Source organism: Carya illinoinensis, chromosome 4, assembly GCF_018687715.1.
Source record: "Carya illinoinensis cultivar Pawnee chromosome 4, C.illinoinensisPawnee_v1, whole genome shotgun sequence".
In the NCBI taxonomy this organism is placed as follows: domain Eukaryota; kingdom Viridiplantae; phylum Streptophyta; class Magnoliopsida; order Fagales; family Juglandaceae; genus Carya; species Carya illinoinensis.
The window spans coordinates 23,653,917-23,676,988 of record NC_056755.1 but is presented as its reverse complement, the minus strand read 5'-3'; the positions used below and the strand labels follow the sequence as shown (position 1 = coordinate 23,676,988).

The 23,072-nt window shown below is 37.9% G+C and overlaps 1 protein-coding gene across 1 annotated transcript; it reads right to left on the bottom strand.

The window, feature by feature from the left end:
* Positions 1–15,271: 15,271 nt before the first annotated feature.
* LOC122308029 (methyl-CpG-binding domain-containing protein 5-like) lies at positions 15,272–19,716 on the bottom strand. Its single transcript, XM_043121187.1, has 3 exons — positions 19,179–19,716; positions 16,132–16,254; positions 15,272–16,006 (listed from the first exon to the last, which is right to left on the bottom strand). Exons 1-3 carry the CDS (start codon positions 19,386–19,388, stop codon positions 15,776–15,778), a joined length of 564 nt encoding a protein of 187 aa, XP_042977121.1. The 5' UTR covers positions 19,389–19,716; the 3' UTR covers positions 15,272–15,775.
* Between the last annotated feature and the right edge of the window lie 3,356 nt (positions 19,717–23,072).

Genomic DNA, 23,072 nt, shown 5'->3' with positions numbered 1-23,072 from the left:
TCATTAATTTATAAAGATGTTAGTAATGCTCTTACTTACCAAAAACGTACTCATTGGCATGAACTTTTTTTTTTTTTTTTTTTTTTGAGTATTCTTGAATCTTTATGACTATATTTTTAAATAAATATGTTAATATTGGAATTTCATTTTTTAGAATTTTATTATATTTGAGCTTACTTGATGACAAAACATTTTCTCTTTTCCATATTCTTCTCATTTCTAGCATCATTATGAGACATGAAGTGATCGAATTTCTCATATTATGTCAACATAATAATTATTGCAAATAATCTCACTCTACGGGTACACATGCCTTTTGTCATTATTAGTTTAATATACAATATGAAAATTATACACAGTAAAATCTACATTTAGTGTTCGTAAAAGGTTTTAATATAATCATTTGAAGAAACAAGTACCTATTTTCTTTTCTTCAAATGCACGGGTTTATAGAGCTTAATTTATAATAATGGATATAATTAATTTTGAGAATCTAAAGCACGTGTTATAAAACTAATTTTGATAAAAAAATTTCTAACCCAATAGATTTCAATAAAAATTAAGTCGGTTATTAATTGAGAATGTGGTTTAAAATCTTAATTAGGTAATTATATGTTGCAAAACAATATGAGTGATTTTTAAATAAAAATCTAATGTTATAAAAATAAATTTATTAAATTTTACTTTTTAAAATAAAAAAAGCCTCATTAAAAATTCCGCCTTAGGCCCTACAACCTATTGAGCTAGCGTTGGTTCATCTCAACATTCAACCGAGCAAAAACAACAGTAAAATTTTCCCCTATTAAGCTTAATAAGCTGAGTGTGCATTTAGAAAAAACTAAAACCGTAAACCACATTTTCTGCAAAGTGGATGCCCTCAAAAACAGAACAGAGACATTGGTACCTGCATAAAGCAGACTGAGTAACAAAAGCCACATTTTATACCCATGGCAAGGCCAGTAACAATAGGGGGTGCGACTTTTTTTACCTGTGGTAGATCAGCTCAAACAAAATCTTATGCCTTGGAGTTTTAATACAACACTAGCAATATCATAGCAACAATAGAAACACCATGTGGTCATGAATAGAGATATCACTCCCAATTCCGATGCACTGGAAAACAGTGCATGGAAGAATTTGTCGTCATGTTTACACTATCAATGAAAAAAAACTTGTAATCTAGATATCTAGAAACAGACAATAGTGCAGAAAAATAATCGATTTTATAGTAAAAATATGTGAGTTTCTCAAGATTCAATGTAAGTTGCTTTTATGAAAAGTCTAGTACAAGTACTATTGAATTGCCACGTAACTGTCTCAAGCGATAATCGGTAGAAACTTAAACATAATTGATACAATCTATAAATTAATAGAACTGATTAAATGTTTTTAAGAATCAAACAAATCATACAATAACAATATAGACTAGTGGCCCAAAATGTATTTGATACACTTCAAAGCGAATTCACTTATGAACCGAATGTTATAGTTTTCTTCTATTTTTGAAAGGCATTTTTGTGTATATTTATTAAAAAAAATTACTAAAAAATAAACACTCAAATGCTTTAAGAAAAAAAAAATACTAATCGGTACATTTAATTAAGTTCAACCACGTGTCAACAGTCATCAATAGATTTACAACCACCGAGTCCAACTCTGGACAAATGAGACAAAGTTTCGAAAAAGCGCCCCAAATAATCTTCATTAACCACCTACACACCTAGTTTTCCATGCAAATAAGCCTATCGCACCCTCTCGCCAACTCTTTTAACCTCCAAGCCTATATAAAATTATCATCCAAATTGCACAGCGGAACCATAACCATCATGCCTTACTTTCTGCCAACCCGGGAAGTACTGCAAACCCAAGTTTTCCTTTCAATTTCAGCAAACCCATAATAAATAACCCAACAGATATCTTTCTACCGCTTTGTGCGAGTATTCACCCAAGTTTGCCTCCATGACTTCTCTTAACAGGAGATCTCGTGTTCTGGTTGCTACATTACTTCCTTTTAAAATAAAGGGTTAAGATTTAATACACCATCCTTTTTGTCACAAATAGCTCAATAACAAGAAAAATCTGACGATGAAAACAATCAAGAAATCATGGAACCTCGACCAAAATGGAATATTGATTTTTTTTTTCTTTAAATTCTTTAGTTAGTTTTAAAAGGAGTTGCTTAATCTCTCTTAGAATGACTAGTTATGACAATATATGACACGATTTGTTAATTTAACATGAACACGATACAAAATCAATAGGTTTAGGTTTGATGTTAACAGATTTCAATCAAAGCGGATTGATCTGTTAAGATACGATTCATTAACGGGTTACTAATGGGTCAACTCAACTAATCCGTTAGTGATTCTTTAGATCCATTAAATTTTTTACTCAAAATTACAATTATATCTTTTTTAACCTTAAAACAAAAATACCATAACCCTATTTCATATTTCCTAACTCTCTCTAACCCATACTCTCTCTCAGTTCTCACGAGTCATGACCTCCTCCCACACTTCTTATTATGGATTGTAATTTTGATATTTTTATTGTTTAGATTGTAATTTTGAATTTATGTAGTTAGTTTTATATTTTGGGGAGATATTGTGACTTTAACTTTTATGTGAAATTATGTTAATCAAGTCAAATAGATTATTTGTGTCAATTCAACCATTTACATAAACGGATTGAAACGGGTCGGGTCGTGTCGTGTCGATATATTTTTAATTAATTCATAACGGATCAAAACAGATCATATCATGTTAGCCCATTATTTTAATAGATCCTGTTTGGATTTAAAAATCAAATCCGTTAAATTTATTAGGTTGTGTTCTGATTGACCCATACCGTTTAATATACATGACCTGACATGATTTGACATCTCTGAGACAAACAATCACATGTCATCAGTCATCAATAGGTTTACAACCACCAAGTCCAACTCTGGACAAATAAGACAAGTTTCATAAAAGCGCTCCAAATAATTTTCTGCCAACCTAGGAAGTACTGCAAACCCAAGTTTTCCTTTCAATTTCAACAAACCCGTAATAAATAACCCAACAGATATCTTTCTACCGCTTTGTGCGAGTATTCACCCAAGTTTGCCTCCATGACTAGGCAAAAGCAACCCCAGGAAATTCTTCAGCTCACGAGGAAGAAGATGATGACGTGGGCAAGGCCAGTAGCCATCAAGCAAAAAAGTAACATAACTCTGACAAGTTGGCGGAAAGACAGAGTCCAACCATCCCTCAGACAGGATTGCTCTGGGAGACTCTACCTCTGAGAGGAGTAGGTCCCTCGGGCCAACCAACAGGTATGGAATTTGACCCACAAGTTGTTGAATTCCCTAATGATACAATTACACACAGTAAACAAAAAGAACCTGAACTAGAAAGCCAAGGTCCAATTCAAGTAACTAAGTATTCTGGAAATAATAAAGATGAAGGGAAGCGTAACAACCTCGAGGGTATGAAAGGAAAACAAGTTCAAAATAAACCAGGGGGGGACCACTACAGTAGAGGCTCAAGAACCACAATAGCAGGACAGAGGTTTGACCAAAGTCCTTTAGGAAATTGACCCAAACTTACCAAAGCCTCACCAGACCATAACATGGAAGAGAAGGCACGCATGGATGGGCATATGGAAATTGAAAACAACCCAACTTTGGAGAAGGAAGAGGTAGAGTTTAGAATCAATGAAATCCAACAGGCTACTACTACAAAAAGGAAGGTTGTTGATAAGGTATCAAATAGAAAGAGAGGGAAGAATTCACTGGTGTTGGTAGATGAGGACTTAACTAATTTGGCAGAGGCTAGGGACCAGCCCTATCACCTTAAATGAGTCTAATAAGTTGGAACTGCCGAGGGCTTGGGAACCCTCGGACAGTCAGAGTCCTCAACATGTTGGTTAAGGAAAAGTGCCTGGGTTTGGTTTTCTTAATGGAAACTAAATGTAATAACAAGAAAATGGAGAAAATTAGGGTGAAACTAAAGTTTGAACGATGTTTTACAGTTGAAAGCCATCGAAGTAGTGGGGGTCTTGCACTCCAATGGGGTCAGGAAATTGAGGTACAGATTCACAATTTCAAAAGATGGCACATCAATGCACTAGTGAAGGAGAAAAACTATCAACAACAATGGAGCTTTACTGTATTTTAAGGCCACCCCGACACCTCAAAAAGAGACAGCAGCTGGGATTTATTAAAGGCAATTAAGGACCATACCTCTTTGCCATGGATATGCATAGGAGATTTCAATGAAATAAAAAGTCAAGAGGAGAACTGGGGAGCGGCACCAAGGCCATACAGACAAATGGAGAAATTTAGAGAAGCACTTAATCTTTGTTCACTTCATGATCTAGTCACTAATGGTCCTCATTTCACGTGGTCAAACAGCAGAACAGGTCCCAACTTCACAAAAGAAAAACTCGACAGAGCTATGGCCACACCAGATTGGATGTCAATATTCCCCAGCAGCATCTGTCATGTACTCCCAGCAATAAAATCAAATCACTCTCCCCTCCATCTAAGATTGAACTACCCTAGATTGAGTAGTAGCAACAGAAAACATGTGTTTAGATATGAAGTACCATGGTCTTTGAGGAATGAGTGCCAGACACCCATAGCTGAAGCATGGCAAAAACCAACTAATGGGAACCAATGGATAAAAATTTTAGGAAAAAGTTAACAAACTGTCAAAGAGTGTTGTAGCAATGGAAAACAGTTAACAAAAAACAAGGATCTCACAATATCCATAAAACAACTAAAGCAGATAACAGATTTGCAAAACACAGGATCAGGTGATCATATCAGCTATATGCAACAACAGCAGGAAGAGGTAGATTTGATCCTAAATAAAGAGGAATTAAGGTGGAAACAATAGGCTAAACAACATTGGTTAAAACAAGGGGATAGAAACACAAGCTTCTACCATAAGTATGCTTCCCAACGAAGGAAAACCAATAGCATCAAATTCCTACAGGACCAAAATGGCATTGAAATTGTAGACCAAGGAAAGATAGAAGCAATGTTTACTGATTTATTTTCCACTTTGTTCACCTCATCTCAGCCCACTACAGCAGAGGCATGCATTTCAGGCATGACACCAAAAGTCAATGAAGATATGAACAGAAAACTCCTGTTGGAATTCACCTCTCAAGAAGTTAAAGAAGCAGTCTTCCAAATGACCCCTTTAAGCTCACCAAGCCCAGATGGGTTCCCTACTCAATTTTACCAATCCAATTGGGAAAACATATAGTAGGAAGTGTTGGATTTCTCCCTCCAATTTCTGAATAAAGGCAGCCCTTTGAAGGAGGTGAATGACACCTTCATCTCTTTGATTTCAAAAATGAAAGAGTCAAAGAAATTGAGTGATTATAGGCCTATAAATTTATGCAATGTCATCTATAAAGTCACAGCTAAGGTGCTTGCAAAAAGGCTAAAAGTTGTTCTGCCTAAGGTGATCTCACAAAACCAAACTGCATTTGTGCCTGGAAAGTTAATAACAGACAACATCCTAATAGCCTATGAAACCCTCCATGAGATGAATACTCAGGCTAGAGGCAAAAATAGGGTTTCATGTCACTCAAACTGGACATGAGCAAGGTGTATGATTGAGTAGAGTGGAGTTTCTTAGAAGTAGTAATGCTAAGAATGAGGTTTGATGCCAAATGGGTCACTCTAATCATGAAATGCATATCTTCTGTCACTTATTCCATATTGATAAATGGAAAGCCCCAAGAGTCTTTTGCTCCCTTTAGAGGATTAAGGTAGGGGGACCCCCTTTCCCCCTACCTATTTATCCTTTGTACAGAAGCCTTAACTTCAATGCTAAATGAGGCAGCAGAATGTGGCAGTATAACAAGTGTACAAGTTGGGAAACAGCCAGTCTATATAAACCACATGTTCTTTGCAGACGATAGCTTGCTTTTTTGCAAGGCTAATTCTCTAGAATGGAGTAGGATCCTTTTCATTTTAGAAACTTATGAAAGGGGTTCAGGACAAGTGTTAAACAAGGAGAATACTTCTATTTCTTTCAGTAGAAACACTCCACAAGAAAACCAGCAAATCATACTTCAGTTAGTAGGCATTAAATCTCAAGGATCCTTTGAGAAATACTTGGGCCTCCCCTCTATGGTTGGTAGGAAAAAGGTGGCAGTCTTCCACTCAATCATTGATAGAACTTGGGCGAGGGTCACTAATTGGAGGACAAAGTTTCTATCTACAGCAGGTAAAGAGATACTACTAAAAGCTGTACTTCTAGCAATCCCAACCTACTCCATGGGCATTTTCCTCCTCCCTCAGGCAATCATTCAAAGACTTAACAAATTACTGAAGAAATTCTGGTGGGGGGTACAATGAAGACCACTCAAAGATTCAATAGGTGAAATGGAGTCTAATGGGGAAAGCAAAGGAACAAGGTGGGCTGGGGTTTAGGGATTTTAACAGTTTCAATATAGCAATGTTAGCTAAGCAAAGCTGGCGCATTTTACAATTCCCAAATTCCCTACTAGCTCAAGTTTTCAAGAGCAAATATTTCCCTTGCTTAGAATTACTGGAGGACAGATTGGGTAACAGGCCATCTTTTGCCTGGAGAAGCATAATGAAAGGTAACCAACTACTAAATGAGGGCCTGATCTGGATAATAAGAAATGGTAGAAGAACTAAAATATGGGAAGATCATTGGATCCCTTCATCACAGCCTTACAAGGCCAAAACCAAAGGAGAAGAGAAGAACCTGAAGTGGGTGTCTGAACTAATAGACCCTGAACTGAAGTAGTGGAAGGAATTTTCCCTCAGATCTCATTTTAATCAAGAGGAATCAAAGAAGATAAAAGCCATCCCCATCAGCGTAGGAGGCAGGGAAGATCAGCAGGTATGGGCAAGCTTACCGAATGGCCTTTTCACTGTAAAGAGTGCTTACCTATTGCATAAGGAGATGATCAATCAAAAGAAAAGTGAATCCTCAAAGACAAGGGAACACACTAAAGAATGGAAAGCTATATGGAAGCTAAAAGCCTCAAACTCAGTCAAAATGTTCATCTGGAAAGCATGTCAAGATGCCCTTCCCACTCTTGCCAACCTATACAAGAGGAAAGTAATCGAGAGAATGGAATGTCCAATATGCAAGCAGACACCAGAAACTGGGGTACACGTGCTATGGAACTGTGAAGCAGCCAAAGATGTATGGGGGCAGGGATGCATAAAAGTTCAAAAAATGGTAGGAAACATAACCCCTTTCAATGAGATTGGAGACAGATGATAAAGCACTTAAAACAAGAAGAACTAGCAGAAGGAGCCATCACAGCTAGATTGATTTGGTTCAGAAGAAACAACTTGATTCATGAAAAATCCTACACTCCTCCAGGTTCGATTATTCAAGCAACTAAAATGGAAATGATAAATTTCAAGGAAGCTATGGACAAGCCACAGACCAATCAAACCTATAAAGCAGGTCAAACCATCAGTTCCTGGAAAAAGGCACAAGAGGGCTCCTACAAACTTAACTGGGACGCAACCATTGATAAAGCAGCAGCCAAAGTTGGAATTGGAGCAATTATAAGAGATTCACATGGTCAGGTGATTGGTACTCTTCAAGCTACAAGACCTTTAAAAACTGACCTGTTCACAGCCGAATCATATGCCTTACTGATAGCCTCTACTTTCTGTAAAGAAAATGACATCCCAGTAGTGATAATGGAGGGAGAAATTCAAAAAGTGATTAAAATCTTAAGGAATGAAGTCACTGACTGGAGTCAAGGGGGATTGGTAATTGAAGAAGCGAAAAGCATCCTCAACTCGTGTCCAACATGGTCTGCTAATCATGTTAAGAAAGTGGCTAATAAAGCAGCCTGTAGTTTAGCAAGAAATGCTCTCTTGTTGTATGAAGACTTATATGAGTTGGAAGAAATTCCTAACTGTATCTTATCCACTGTTCACAGGGAGATGATTTAATTTATTTAAAGATCAATAAACTAACAAGTTTATTTAAACAAAAGTTTGCCTCCATGACTTCTCTCAACAGGAGATCTCGTGTTCTGGGTGCTACATTACTTTCTTTTCAAATAAAGGGTTAGATTTAATACACCATTCTTTGTCACAAATAGCTCAATAACAAGAAAAATCTCATGATGAAAACAATTGAGAAATCATGGAACCTCGACCAAAATGGAATATAGGTTTTTTTTTTTTCCTTTAAATTCTTCAATTAGTTTTAAAAGGAGTTGCTTAATCTTCCTCAGAATGGCTAGGGATGACAATATGTGACACGACCTGTTAACTCAGAATGAACACGATACGAAATTAGTGGGTTTGGGTTTGACGTTAACGAGTTTCGATCAAAGCGGATTGATCTGTTAAGATATGATTCATTAACGGGTCACTAGTGGGTCAACCTGGTTAATCAGTTAGCGACTCATTTAGATCCATTAAATTTTTTACTCAAAATTACAATTATATCTTTTTTAACCTAAAAACAAAAATACCATAACTCTATTTCATATTTCCCAACTCTCTTTGACCCTTACTCTCTCTTATTTCTCACGAGTCACGACCACCTCCAACACTTCTTATTATGGATTGTAATTATGGTGTTTTTATAATTTGGATTGTAATTTTAGACTTATGTAGTTATTTTTATATTTTTGGGAGATATTGTGACTTCAACTATTATGTGAAATTATGTTAATTAGGCCAAATAGATTATTTGGGTCAATTCAACCCTTTACATAAACAGGTTGAAACGAATCGTGTCATGTCAATATATTTTTAATTAATTCATAAGGGGTCAAAATAGGTCATGTCATGTCAACTCATTATTTTAATCGATCTTGTTTGGGTTTGGAAATCAAACCTGTTAAGCTTAACACGTTGTGTTCGGGTTGACCCCCCATATTATATAATATACATGACTTGACATGATTTGCCACCACTCTTAATGGCTCCTTAAAGAAGAATAAAAGATTCAACCTAGGATTAAGATCTTTTTAAGTTCTTCTCTGAACTTGAAGGTTTCAAGTCGGAGAAAGAAAGACATTTAAAATAAACCCTACAATATCTTTTATTGGCCATATATATTTGTGGTAGCACTAAATAGGTAATAAATGATGTATGACTCAATTGATTAGTCTATCTCTCTCCCAATTAAAACCTTTAAGTTCCAGTAAGAATTGAACAAAATTTGATCCAACCTTTGAAGGGTTTTATAAAGTAGGATGAAGACTAAAATCTCGGTGATTTATTCAAGTTTTCAATCAAGATTAAACATCTGCCTACTATGATAGCATGCGTGGTTAAAGACCAAATTTCATGTTCATCCTTACTATTGTGATTAGTGGTTCGTTTAAACAAATGATATCGAGTAGATGATAAGAGAAGCTATGGGTTCGGAACATTAGATATTAAATTAATTAATTTCGCTAGTGGGATCTTTGCGCTCTGTGATGAACTACAAATTTGTGTGTAATTAATACTGCATTGCTTGGAGGGACATATTCCTCCCCCTTTAATTAGGCCCAGCGCATGGCTAGTAAGGCTCACAACCCAAACCTTGCCAACCAACTGACCAACAAGGAAGCAGGAGGTAGGGTGCGAAACACGTCCTTAATATTTGGCACTTTTGTGGGATTTCCTTATGTAAAACTAACGTGCCTTTTGTACACCAACCGCAACACGGTCCTCAGCAATGGTGATTAGGAAGATACCTCTAACAAAGAGGAGGTGGTGCACGAAAATGGAAAAGCAGGCTCCCCCACCACCCGTTGAGCTCATCGAACAAGCAATGGAGAATAAAGACGAGTGACACCTAAAATAGGGAGAGGTCAACAACCACTTGGAATTGATCACACTAGATGAAGCTCACCCTGAAAGGAAGGCGAGAATAGGAACTAGGATGAAACTTGAAGTGAGGTCGCAGTTGCAACAGTTGTTTGTCGAACACATAAACGTTTTCACCTGGAGTCACAACGACATGTCTGGGACTAAAAGGGACATGATTGAGCATTGGTCAAGTGTGAACCCCAATGCCAAAAAAGTCCTACATAAATGCATGAGCTTCAACACCAAGAATTACATGACCATAATTGAGAAGGTTGATGGCCTGCTAGCTGCGAGATTCATCAGGGAGGCCCATTACCTGAACAAAAAATGGAGGATGTGCATCGGCTTCACTGGCCTAAATTAAGCATGCCCCAAAGACAGCTTCTCTCTATTGCCGATCAACTTAATCGTGGACTCAACTGGCAGGCATAAGATGCTGAGCTTCATGGATACCTACCTTGGGTATAACCAGATTCGGATGGCGATGAAGCAAAGATAGCACTCATAATAGACCGAGGACTATACTTCTACCAAGGAATGCCATTTGGACTAAATAACACTAGAGTGACTTATCAGAAATTGGTAAATTGGATGTTCAAAGAATAAATAGAACGAAACATGGAAGTCTATGTAAATGACTTGCTTGTCAAAGGCAGGGAGTCAAGGAAAAATATAGATGATTTAAGGGAAGCATTTGCATTCCTACAAAGATATAAGATGAAACTTAACCCCATGAAATGTGCCTTTGGAGTAGTCAGGCAAGTTTCTTGGCTTTATGGTTTTGGAGAGGGGAATCAAGGCTAACCAAGAGAATATACATGCTATCATCGATATGAAGCCCCCCACAAACCTCATTGTAGTTCAAAAGTTGGCGGGAAAAATTGTAATGTATAGGTTCATCTCCCGATCAATGAACAAGTGTATGTCGTTCTCCTAGGTCCTATGCAAGGTGCACGATTAGAGCGAGGAGTATCATGAAGTGCTCGCTTGACTCAAAGACTACCTCTCTAATCCCCCCTCCTGAGACAGACCATGCCAAGAGAAACTCTTTACCTGTATCTGTTTGTCACACTAGAGGCTCTCTCGGTAGCGTTAGTATGAGATGAGAACAAAGCTCAAAGACTAGTCTATTACACAAGCCAAGCACTAAGAGTTCACCTCAAGAAAAGAGGTACCCGCCTACGGAGCTTCTAGGTTTCACGTTACTAGTAGCTGCCTACTGCATAAGACCCTATTTCTAAGCACACCCAATAAAAGTGCTGACCAAAGCTCCCCTCATGAAGGCACCATAGTGGCCCGACACATCTGGGTGGCTGGTCAATTGCTCTATTGAGCTCAGTGAATTTCATATCGATGACATCCCCTAACTAGCCATCAAGCGACAAGCTCTGACGAGCTTTTGTAGCAGAGATGAGTAGCCCCCTTAAGAGAGAACCTAATCGACCAGTCGAACATCCCTAGCAAGTCTATGTTGATGGCTCGTCCTATCGTTTCGGTGGGGGGTAGGAGTATATATAGTGTCAGAAACTGGTGAGGAAAGTTATTGTTCAATAAGGCTTGAATTGTGTTGAGGGGAAAATGAGTTAATTGGCATATTTTTGTGAAAACTTGTGTAAAATAGTATTGTAACAAGTGTTGAAGCAATATACCTTGAAAAAGATTGAAGTGTGCTCATAATTGCTCAAAACGGAAGTGTTTACTCGACCCTCGCTCAACACTGCGCTCGAGCGAACTCAAACAGATTGTGTCACTCGACACTCCACCCCAGCCAATGTTCCAGATCACTTAAAATTTGGGGTTTTGAGCACCTCCTTTACTTGGGACTAGAAATAGAACAGCTTCTCTTCTATTTGAGGTGTGGAGAATTAGAGCAAAAACCCTAAGTGTCTCCAATAACTTTTTAGAGCAACCTGTTCACCACTTGGTTGATTCTCTCTTGGATAAACACATCTCCACCACACCACACTCAAAATCAACCTTTACATGAGTCCATTGAAGTGGACATATTCGTTGGCCGGAAGAGTTTGGAGCTGCTGTTGATGCAGAGATCGAGAGGTTCTCGTGGGAAGCTATAGAAAGGTTGGAGTTTTGACACTACATGCGTATAGAGATCGAGTGGGTCACTTATGGTGTTGCAAGCTAAGTTTAGCTACTACAAAGGTTTTGTGAGTGTCTCTAAATTGGTTGTAACAAATTTATTTTCTACAGTAGATTTGAGGTGGTGTCTTACACCTAGAGTTGTTTTAGATTTTGAAGATGTTCTTCAAATGAGTTTCCACTCTGTGATCAAGATCATATGTTAATTATTTGCGTTATTTGATTTATTTATTAACTGCTTGTTTGACTGTTTTTCAAAAGACCACAAAATTGGATAACACCTATTCACCCCCCTCTAGGTGTAGTGATTGGTAGAACCACAGCTTTTTCAAATTGAAAACTACCAATAGCGAAGCATAGCAAGGATGCTCGGAGCAGTAGAACTGTAAGTGAAGGCAGACTCCCAAGTGGTGGTAAACCAAGTCAAAGGAAAGTACGTGGTGAAAGGTGAAAAGCACCAAATCTACCTACGGAGAGTATGGGAGGAGAAAAATCATTTCAAAAAGTTTGCTATCAGGTAGATCTCGAAGAAAGACAATTGGAAGGTAGATAAGTTAGCATGGACTGCATCAGGAATGAACTAGGCAACATTACCATGGGCAGTGGTCAGCAAGGTAGTAGAAACACCTAAGTGGGCACAAGCAATAACAAAGTTCCTGGCCACTAGGGAACTACCAACCAAGAAAAAAAAGGCAAGGAAAGTAAGGAATAAGGTAGCCGGATTCACCCTCTTGATCGGGACCTTGTACCAGCGAGGCACTTCCTTGCCATTGTTATGATGTGTATCATTGAATGAGGCCCAATATATAATGGCTAAAATCTATGAAGGAGTGTGTGGAAATCACTCAGGCAGAAGAGCTCTAGTGAGAAAGGTCCTAAGAGCGGGTTACTATTAGCTTCACGCCCTCAGGGATGTGAAACAATTCATCAAGAAATGCATGAAGGGTTAGGAATACATGCCAATTATGCATAACCCACCAAAGAAGCTGACATATCTTACATCCCCATGGCCTTTCGCGCAATGGGGGTAGACATAGTGGGACCATGGGTCTGATGGCCTTAGGTAAACAAAGCGTGAAATTCATCTTGGTAATTGTAGACTACTTCATGAAATGGGCCCCTGGTGACAATAATGGCCACCAACATCACCATGTTCCTATGAAAAATTGTCGTGGGCAGGTTTGGCATCCCCCACACCATCATCACGTACAATAGGTGGTAGTTCGACTTCTTATCACTTTCACGATTGATGCAACTAGTTAGGGATCAAAGTGAAATACTCTTCCCAGGACACCCCCAAGCAAATGGTCAAGTCAAGGTTATTAGCCAACCCCTTGTGGGTGACCTCTAAACCTCTCTTCCTTGGCAATAAACTCTATGAAAGATTGGTTCCCTTTAATCTTAAATCCCAAACAAAAGCTTGGCCTCAATTCACAAGATGAACAACCCTTCAGATTTTTTGCAATCCTAATTATTGTTTTCATTTGGTGGCTTCAGAATGATTTAGTTCATAACAATACGACTCTTTCTCTTCACAAAGCTTTGCAGCAGCCGATCTACTCATATCAATAAAATCTACATGCTTAGCAAGAAAAGCAAAATGATTCAGTTGAAAAATTATGGTAGAAACCACTCCAAAACCAAATCTGTATCCCTTTAGATGCAGTTAAAACTCCTCCTTTATAGTTTCAGTAGTAAGCAGGAATTCAAAAGGAGAGATTATTGAAATATGGACTGAGGAAAATCCCACTACTACTCCGGTGATCGCAAAAGCCTTAGTAGCAAAGTTAGATCTCAAAATGGTGGAACATTTTAATTATCCATCCATCCATCCATTTAGAGGGAGACTCCATATGGTCATCTCTTCCAACTATGGAGAGGATGTAGTTTGGCAAATTACCTCGATCTCAGAAGACATTGCAAGTTTATTGAGACCTCACAAAGATTGAAGTTCCAAAAAAATCGATAGATCTCAAAATTGATTTGCGCACTCAGTGGCGTGGGCCACTACAAACTCTATGTTTGGTAGCATTCCGTTAGATATCGTCCCTATTAGTATTCTGTATATTAATAGTGGAAAAGACCATCCTTAGTATCTTGTAATACTTCCTTTTATAATGTGCAAGTTTGCTAAAATAAATAATTAAATAATAATAATAATTAAAAAAAAAAAACGCGGTCTAGCTAGTTCGGTAAAGATTGGTTGGGCAAGATTGAAGTACTGGCCGTGAAAAATCAGTTGGCAGGCCTTTTTCCTGGGGATTGAATCCATTATATTTGAAGTCGACCGCCTGTGTATCGTGTTTAATTTCATGGAAGAGAGCAAGTTACTAGTGTTTGGTCAGACATTTCAAAAGGGATACTAACTTGGGGTGAAAAATATAATTTCCAAGAATATAATGCACTTGTTAGTTGCTGGGAACAAAATCTGACCTTGGCCTCATTGTAAAGACTTTGATAAAGTGTTAATAGGACAAGAGAAAAACAATTATCAATAGTCAAAATGAGAAAAGTCAAGAGGAAAAAGGAAGATCCGGGACTACAGAGACCTCAAGACTGATTACTTCTTCTCTAACTTCATCTTCTTCACCTTCTCCCTGTGGCAGAGAGCAAATAGGATTTCGGAGCTTTGTGTTGCAACTCATTCAGAGTATAATTTCTTCCCCAAGTCACATGGGGCTTTGTGTTGAAACTCATTCATTCAGAGTAGATATACTTTACAGCTACTTAACAATATGACGTACTGCATCAAATAATATCAATTTGAAAATTTATTTTTGTATAAACTCTTTATGACTACAGTATTTCTCTATTTTTTATTTATTTATTTTAGCAAGTCATGGGCACCCGTTACCAACATCAACACCAATGCCTATGGTTCATACGACAAATTATTGGCCATCGGATTCAGAAATGGCATCAACACGATTACGGACATTTCATTACCTTCAAAAGCGCAGTTAAATTGTTTTTGGCTCAAGTGTATGAGTCTGTACAAGTATTGACGTTGCTACCTTTGAACAGAAATCCCAACATATATACCGTGTGCTACCTTTGTCTAAGAGAAATATTAAAAGACTGTCATTTGTGCTCTTTTTTTTTAAGAGTATATTAAGATTGTTATTAAGGACGCATTCATGCATGCAAATGTATCCGTACATCTTGCTCTAAATCATATTGCCCTTTGTTTTGCTCAAATTCAGCTCTCACCCTGCTGCCACCTTGGCTTAATGATGGCCATTACCTATAATTGTTCAAATCTTTTAATTAGGATGGACGGAGAAAAGTGGCGCTCTGAATTTTGTTGATCTGTGGAACCTATCGGCTGCAGATCAACAAAATATAAACAACAAATGCACAGATGCAAAATTCATAAACTTCAAAACAAACTGTAAAGATCAACAACCTATACAAAGCATGATCAAACACAACTAACTCCAGGTCTCCGCCACATGCGAGCATGAGACAATTCTGATTACATATTATGTATCATATTCATATGACCAATGTACCAACCATTTCATCTTGAGTTCCTACAACGTTAATGTAACTGAGCTGAACAGGAATTCATCCCAATTTTACATAGTTACGAAAGGGACAAAGAAAACCGGATAAGAACCAAATATCAAAAGTACTTACAAAATAAAATACAATAAAAAACAGGCAAATATCAGAAGTACGAACAATCAACCATATAGAGCAATAAATGCCAAATGGCAATTAATTGAAAGACTTAAAATCAAAATTCTCTAAAAATTAACAAAGACCTAGAGGAGCTAAAACTAAGAAAAGCAAAAACGGACCTGTATTGGTCAGTGGAGGATCACACTCTTAATGAAACAACAGCAGGGACTTTTGCTACCTTCAAACCTTTCTCTTACTGTAGTGTTTGAAGGTGGCAGCCGTGAATGCGGCAGCCCATTCTTGCATGGTAGATTCAGGTAACTTTTCCTCACCAATGTAAGGAGCCCAGGATCCCTGGGAGGAATCTGTGAGAACCCATTGGACCTTCTCAGGCACATTCAAATAATCAAATTTTAATGCAGAACTCTTTGCCTTCGTGGCAGACTTCTTTTCTTTCTGGCCTTCAGAGCCCTCGATAGATGGAAAAAGAATTTAAAAATGCATGTCAGTGAGAAGAGGACACTACAAGAGTGAAACGGAATAATTTCCAACATCTTCAATCAAAATTATCAAATAACAGTTTGCTTTTGACTCACCATGGTATCAGCATCAGAGTTCTCCACTAATTTTCCTTTTTTCCGTTTGGTTCCAGTTTCTAGAAAGTATAGAACCTCATTTTTTGACCGAAATCGACGGCCAGAAACTGGCTCAAAAAAATACTGCACGAAACACAGTTAATTTTGGCCTATTTAGATGCCTATAGAATTCGATAGCCAATTTATAGGATAGAAAAATTAGAGTGCTTGGATTCATCAAAGCAACCAGAACTGTGAAATGTTGATTTATAAAAACTAGGAGTAGACCCTACACTCGCAGCAAACAATTCATTCTAGATGTGAAAAACAAAAGAAACTCACTTCAGATTCAACCTTTTCTTTTTCATGTTACAGAAGAAAATAATGACAGTATAACTATATTATATCTGACGCCCAAACTCTCTCGTTACAACAAAGAAACACACTTCAGCTTCCTAGAAGAGAGACCTCAAAAACTATACCAAAAGCATTTAAAATCCATATGAGAGTCTAGAGTTTGCTTACCAGAAACAAAGGGATATTGGAATCTTTTCTCTTTCCAGCACAAAAAAAATTTATCATCGTTTGGGGGGGCGGGGGTAACAGGCACCAATTACTCAGCCCACCTGTATATCTGCCCAGCCCGCAAGGAAAATGGGCAGAAATAGGCCATGCGAATTTTGTTAAATAATATTATAGGGCAGGCGGGTTGCATGTTGATTTTATCCAACCTAGTATATTTCCGCCCGCCCTATGATATGTCATATCATCAAGAAACCCTAAACTAAACACCACTTGTACCGCTCTACTCTCCTCTTCTTCTTCTTCTTCTTCTTCTTCTTCTTAATGTTCTTATTTCCTTCTCCTTCTCTCCTTTTCTTCTTCACATTGCTCTCATGAGCAAGTAGATCCACAGCCCCATGCTCAAAAAGAGACTGATAGCCATGGGTATCTCATGACTAGATACCCACACTTGGTCTCTGTTCGAGTGAATATGTGATTTTAATTTTTTATTTACATTTTGAGCTTTGATGCTTTTTGGAAGACTTATGGACTAATTGGTGAAAAAGCAGTCCACCAGGTCAAAGGGGATGGGCGGGCGGGCCAGGGGTGGAAGGGCTATAGAGCCACCCCACCAGGTGGGACTCGGGTGCAGAGAGGGCAGCTACAAGCCCACAAAGGGTGGTATTAGTTCTAATTATCACTAACCACATGAAAGCCCTTAGGAGTGGAGAGTAAAGGACAGTTGTGTCAGCATTAGATAGATTCAAGTAACTTACCGTCTCCAAAATACTTGTAACATTTTAATGAAAGTAGCTGTGCCTAGAAAAACAGGAAAACATTAACCAAGTTCCACTTCTAAACACATGCAACAAAAATTTGTTTACCTCTGAAGGTCACTAATATCACCTTCAGTGGGAGTAATATGGAAGGCATATCAGATCATTTAAATCATACCTAGAGTTTCTGCAATTTCCTAGAAAACCAATGATATATCCTATCCCCACGCCACACACAAAAAAATAAAAATAAAAGACTACTTAGCTGAAGCAGTGAAAAAAAAGATTTGAGGTATTGGGAACTTGAAGTTCTAAATAGGCACTCTAGAAAGTAATCTATTAATTATGACGGCAGAAAGGGTCTACATTTGTGACAATTAAGAACAACCTATCGCTAACAGCAATTAAAACAATAACTTTGCTTATTACCAACTCAACAAACAATTATCATCTCTAATCACATGAAAGTCCTTTGTGGTGGAGAGTAAAAGGGCAGATTTATCAGTATTAGATTCAAGCAACAGACTGCTTCCAAAATGCTTTGAGAATTTGAAGTAGTTGTGGCAAGAAAAACCGGAAGAAGTTATCAAGCTCCACTTCCAACCATATCCAATCACGGAAATGACACCAAGAGTTTCTGCAATTGAAAAGGAAATGACCTACACTCCACCCCCCAGGGGAAAAGACAAAATGAAAGAAAACCTAGTAAACTGCAAGCAGTGAAAAAGAGATCGCAATTTTCTTGTTTGTTCATTATTACCAGCTACTCAAGAAAGTAATCTCTCAGTAATGAGCACAAAAATAGTCTACCTGCTTCATAATTCATGACACAAGTAAGAGTGAACATGAAAGTTTTTCTAGTTTCTTCAATTAAGTCCCTTCACAATACAGGCATTACCACATTACCCAGGATGAAAAAAGAAATATATTATTCTTTAAAATATTGAAAGAACAAATACAGCATGGACGGAAAGAAAGAAAAATCAACTAGTCAGTAACATGACTGAGTCTCTAAGCGAGAAGATTATCCATCTGCAAGCTTCATCATCATTGTCCCTTTTCAAAGACCTTATCAATATAAATGGAATAACAAACCCCAAAGCTTTCCAGCTCATCTCGACAGCATACTGAGAAGATATTTCTTTATTTTCTTTCTTTAACATGGAGAAGCTCTTTGATAGGCCAAATTGAACGTGACAAGCAGACACTTGGCATAAATCATAAATCATAAATCCAACTCAATAAACCTATAACTTGAATAAGTCAACCAGGAAAGATCCCAACAGATAAATCAGTAAGCATAACCGAACTGATAAAAGCTAAAGGAGTTGCAAGTACGAGCAGGCCAATAGACAACAAGCGTCAAACACGTAAGAAACGAGCTAAAATGCTATCGGTTAGACAGAGTACAAAATATACCATAAAAGAGGTGGAATTCGAGGCTTTTTTAGTTGATGTGAGAAAGACAGATATTCTAATACAGCACCAATGATACGATACAATAAACTTAATTCATGAAACATTTCCAACTCAAGAACTTAAAATCCGTATAAAGAAGCAGGAAAGAGCAACTCTAAGCGAGCTTGATACGACCATCTGGCTCAGTGACCAAAAAACTTCCATTTATCGGATAGCAAAGCTTAAAATAAACATTTCTTTCAATATTTCATTTTCTCGGTCAGTTTTCTAAGCAGCCCCACTGTCATTAGCGGACATTACACAGTTCTAGTATAAATATTGAATTCTGAGGTTTTAGACTGGTAATTTAAGAGATGAAATTTAATTTACCCTATCTATCACTCCAGCTGAGGCACCCGAGCTCCGAACTCTATCTTCGACTAACCAACCAGGCGGCAACCAATCCGGCAGCGGCGCGGCCGAGACACGACGCTGCTGGGCTCCCGCTGGAGACGCCGTGTTCTCTGGAAGCGGCGTCTCTGCACCGTTAGACTTCTCGGAGGCCATGGAAGGCGACGCGCCGTCTGACGATCGACGCATGGGTGGGGTCTCAGCAGTCCCCTGACGTCCGGAGGCGGTGGCGTCAAAAGGAGCCCGATTTAAGCAGTGGATCGGACGGTAGCCCGGCGGTCAGGATTTCTTCGGGTCTGTTCGGGTATCGTTTGAGCGAATTCCAGTGCGGGTTCGGATCCTGACCCAATGAGGACATTAAAGTGAAAGGAGTGTGCAAGGAGCTGGATCGGAAAGTAAAGTGGAACCAGAAATAGCTGATTTGGGAAGGTTGGAGCCGTTGATTCGGCGATCAGGTATAGAAAGCTCGAAGTGTAGTGGACAGTTTGGGTAACAGCAACTCACTCGGCTCGGTATTTAAAAATCTTTATATCATATATTATTTATAGAGGAATGATAGTTACAGAGTGTACAAGTGCTTCATATGAAAAAAAATTATTTTTTAATAATGAATCACATTTTTTTTAAGGCAATTATACGAAACTTGCATAATATATAACTGTATATAGTATTATTCTTACAGATTAATTATCAATATTGGAGTTTTTCGAAGAGTTGAGGTCCTCTTCTGGTGAGGGTGAGGTTTTCTCTCTAGTTCCTTGAGAACGTAGAGGTTGGTCTCTTAGGCAGTAGCTTGAAGAGAGTGTGGTAATGGAAAGTGGGATTTCTAAACTGTGTGAAGGGTTGAGATTGACTGATGAAGAAAAACAGGTGGTTGATGTTCTTGAGGAGGACATAGAGTTATCATTTGAGAATAGTAGAAGATGTTTAGTGGCATTCATTGTATCAAACATGAAGGTGAATAAAGGTGCATTCAAATCTACAATGAACAAACTCTGGCAGGCATAGGGATGCATGAGTTTCAAAGAAGCAGGTGGAACCCTTTTTTGATTGAATTTAAAGGGGAGGAACATAAACACAAGATTTTAATGGGACATCCATGGACTTCTGACAAGTTCTTGATCAGCCTTCCTGAGTGTGATGGTGTGATTGCTCCTAAAGATATTCATTCTCCTTTTGAACCTTCATGGATCCAGGTCTATGATATACCTTTTGCAGGCATGAACAAGCGTATAGGTGAGAATTTGGGAGGCACAATTGGAAAAATATTGATGGTGGATACAAATAATGGTGGGTCTGGTTGGGGAAAGTTTCTTAGAGTGCAAGTTCTAGTTGATATTTCGAAGCCTCTCGCAAAAGGAAGATTCTTAAGCATTGGAGATAAAAGATTTTGGATTTCTTTTAAATATGAAAGACTTCCAAACTTTTGTTTTCATTGTGGAGCAATAATGCATGCAGATTAAAAGTGTTCAAAACAAGGAAACCAAAAGAAATATATAGACAGTTTGCAGAGTCAATGTGGTCCTTTGTTATGTGCGAATCCTTAGCCCAGAACAACAAGATACCATAGATCACATAAGGGTGTTAAACCAGAAGCAAGCTCCGGCAAGACATTATAGGGAAGCTTAGAGGAGGAGGTGGCTAGCAGGGATAAGCATGGAAAGAATTTTTTAGCTGCTGAAGTTTCGAGGGTAGTTCCAACTAACCCCTTAACTTTAGGTAGTCAGGATTTGATGGAGCCTAGAATTGGAAAGTCTCCTAATGAGGAAAGGTTATTGAAGTCTACCTTATCTCAAAAGGAATATCTAGCTAACAAGGAGAATTATTCTGATATGGTTATTCAAGATAATGATCAAACATTTGAAGCCGAAATGAAAGGTGCTGGAAAAAGAGTTGATCTTCTAAAACAGACATGCCAATATTTTGAATTAGTGACAGGATCTCGACAGGATAAGGGTGGAGAAGTTTATGTAGAGATTTTGGTAATATTTCTAACAGTAACAATCGAGTGCAAGAGGGCCTCTTAAATGAACCTATTGGAAGAAATATTCAAGTTTGTTCCCAGGCTTTTTCCTTAAGCTCAAAATCAGTTAATAATAAACAGAAGATTCTTCCAACCGGGAAAGGAGGGCTAGAAGTAGTAATGTGAATAATGAAAATGACAATATGATTTTATCAATGCCCATGTCGATCAATAGTGGTTCAAAGAAAAGAAGTATGGAGACGGTGGGGAAAAGGGAATTAAGAAACAAAACAACCAGGTTGACTCTAAACTGACTAAGCTAAATGAACTGGCAGTAGCTACTAAGCAGCCCTGCCAATATCAATGAATCTTTTAAATTGAAACGGCCGAGGGCTTAGGAATCCTCGGAAAATTCGTGAGCACTATTTTTGAAAGAAAAGTGCCCCAAAGTGGCTTTCCTTATAGAGACCAAATGTAGGAGAAATAAAATGGAGATCATTCAAAATAAACTGGGTTTTGAACACAGTTTTGTGGAGGACTGTTTAGGTAGAGGGGGTGGAATTGCTATGTTATGGAGAACTAAATTGAATGCTGATTTTCATAATTACTCTAGAACCATATTTCAGTAATCTTTACAAAATTATGTTCAAACCATAAGTAGCTATTAACTGGTTTCTATGGGAACCCAGTTGTAGCAAAGAGAATTGAAAGCTGGAATTTAATAAGAATCCTCAAACCTCCAGTGTCTATGACATAGCTTTGTATAAGGGATTTCAACGAAATTCTAAATCAAGATGAGAAAGTAGGAGTTGTAGCTAGACCTTTTTCTCAGATGGAATTATTTTGAGAAGTCTTGGAGGACTGTGCACTAAGTGACTTGGGTTTAAGAGGCTCAAGATTTACTTGGTGTGATAATAGAGAGGGGAGGGATTTTATTAAAGAAATATTGGATAGGGTTGTTGGGAATAGTGAATGGAATCTGTTGTGGAAGAATTTGAATGTTCATGTTCTGCCTGTTCTAAACTTTGACCATAGTCCTCTATTTATTTCTTGCTTCAATGATGAGAATGTTGCTAATAGAGAAAGAAGAATATTCAGATATGAAGCTAATTGGTCAAGACAAGAGGACTGCTCAAATATAATTAAAGTAGCCTGGAGATCAACAGTTTCTTATAATAATAGACTAGAATTTTTTAACGAAGGCTTAATTAGTTGTAAAGAACATTTGATAAGGTGGAGCAAAGCTACACTTGGTAATAGAAGGAAGATAATGAATCAGAAGAGAGAGATGATCAAGGAGATGCAGAGTGTTAATCAAGGTAGCTTCAATGAAACAATAAGAGGACTGCAAAAGGAAGTGGATGGTTATCTAGAAGATGAAGACCTAAAATAGAGACAAAGAGCAAAAATGAAGTAGTTGAGAGATGGAGACAAAAGTACTAGATATTTTCACTCACGTGCGTATCAATGGAAGCAATCTAATACAATCCATTAAGTCATTTCCAATAATGAGTCAAGGGCTAAAAGTCATGAAGATATCAGTAGATAGTTTTAGCAGTTTTATTGAGATTTGTTCACCACTTCTCAGCCTACTGGGATCTCAGATAGTCTTGATTTTCTTGAGAGATCAGTCACTGAAGACATGAACAGGCATATGACTAAGGATTATTCTACTGAGGAAATCACAGCAGCTATAATGGAGATGAATTCTTTGGGATCACTAAGGCCAGACGGATTCTAGCAGCATTCTACCAGAACCATTGGAAGGTTATTGGCAGTGATGTGGTCATAGCAGTTAAGGCCATTTTACACTCAAATTGTGGTATGGCTTGTGACATCCCCTTTTTACGTGTATTTTCACTGAAGGAGCATTTTAATTTAATTAAAATATTAATTTTTTTATTTTAAAT

Bases quoted from the DNA above. Each gene is read 5' to 3' on its own strand.
- LOC122308029 (XM_043121187.1), bottom strand. From the start codon at position 19,388: ATGCGTCGATCGTCAGACGGCGCGTCGCCTTCCATGGCCTCCGAGAAG. The intron at 16,255-19,178 runs GTAAATTAAATT...TGTTTCGTGCAG, and splicing joins CAGCTGGAGTGATAGATAGG to TATTTTTTTGAGCCAGTTTC. The intron at 16,007-16,131 runs GTGAGTCAAAAG...CCATCTATCGAG, and splicing joins ACTCTGATGCTGATACCATG to GGCTCTGAAGGCCAGAAAGA.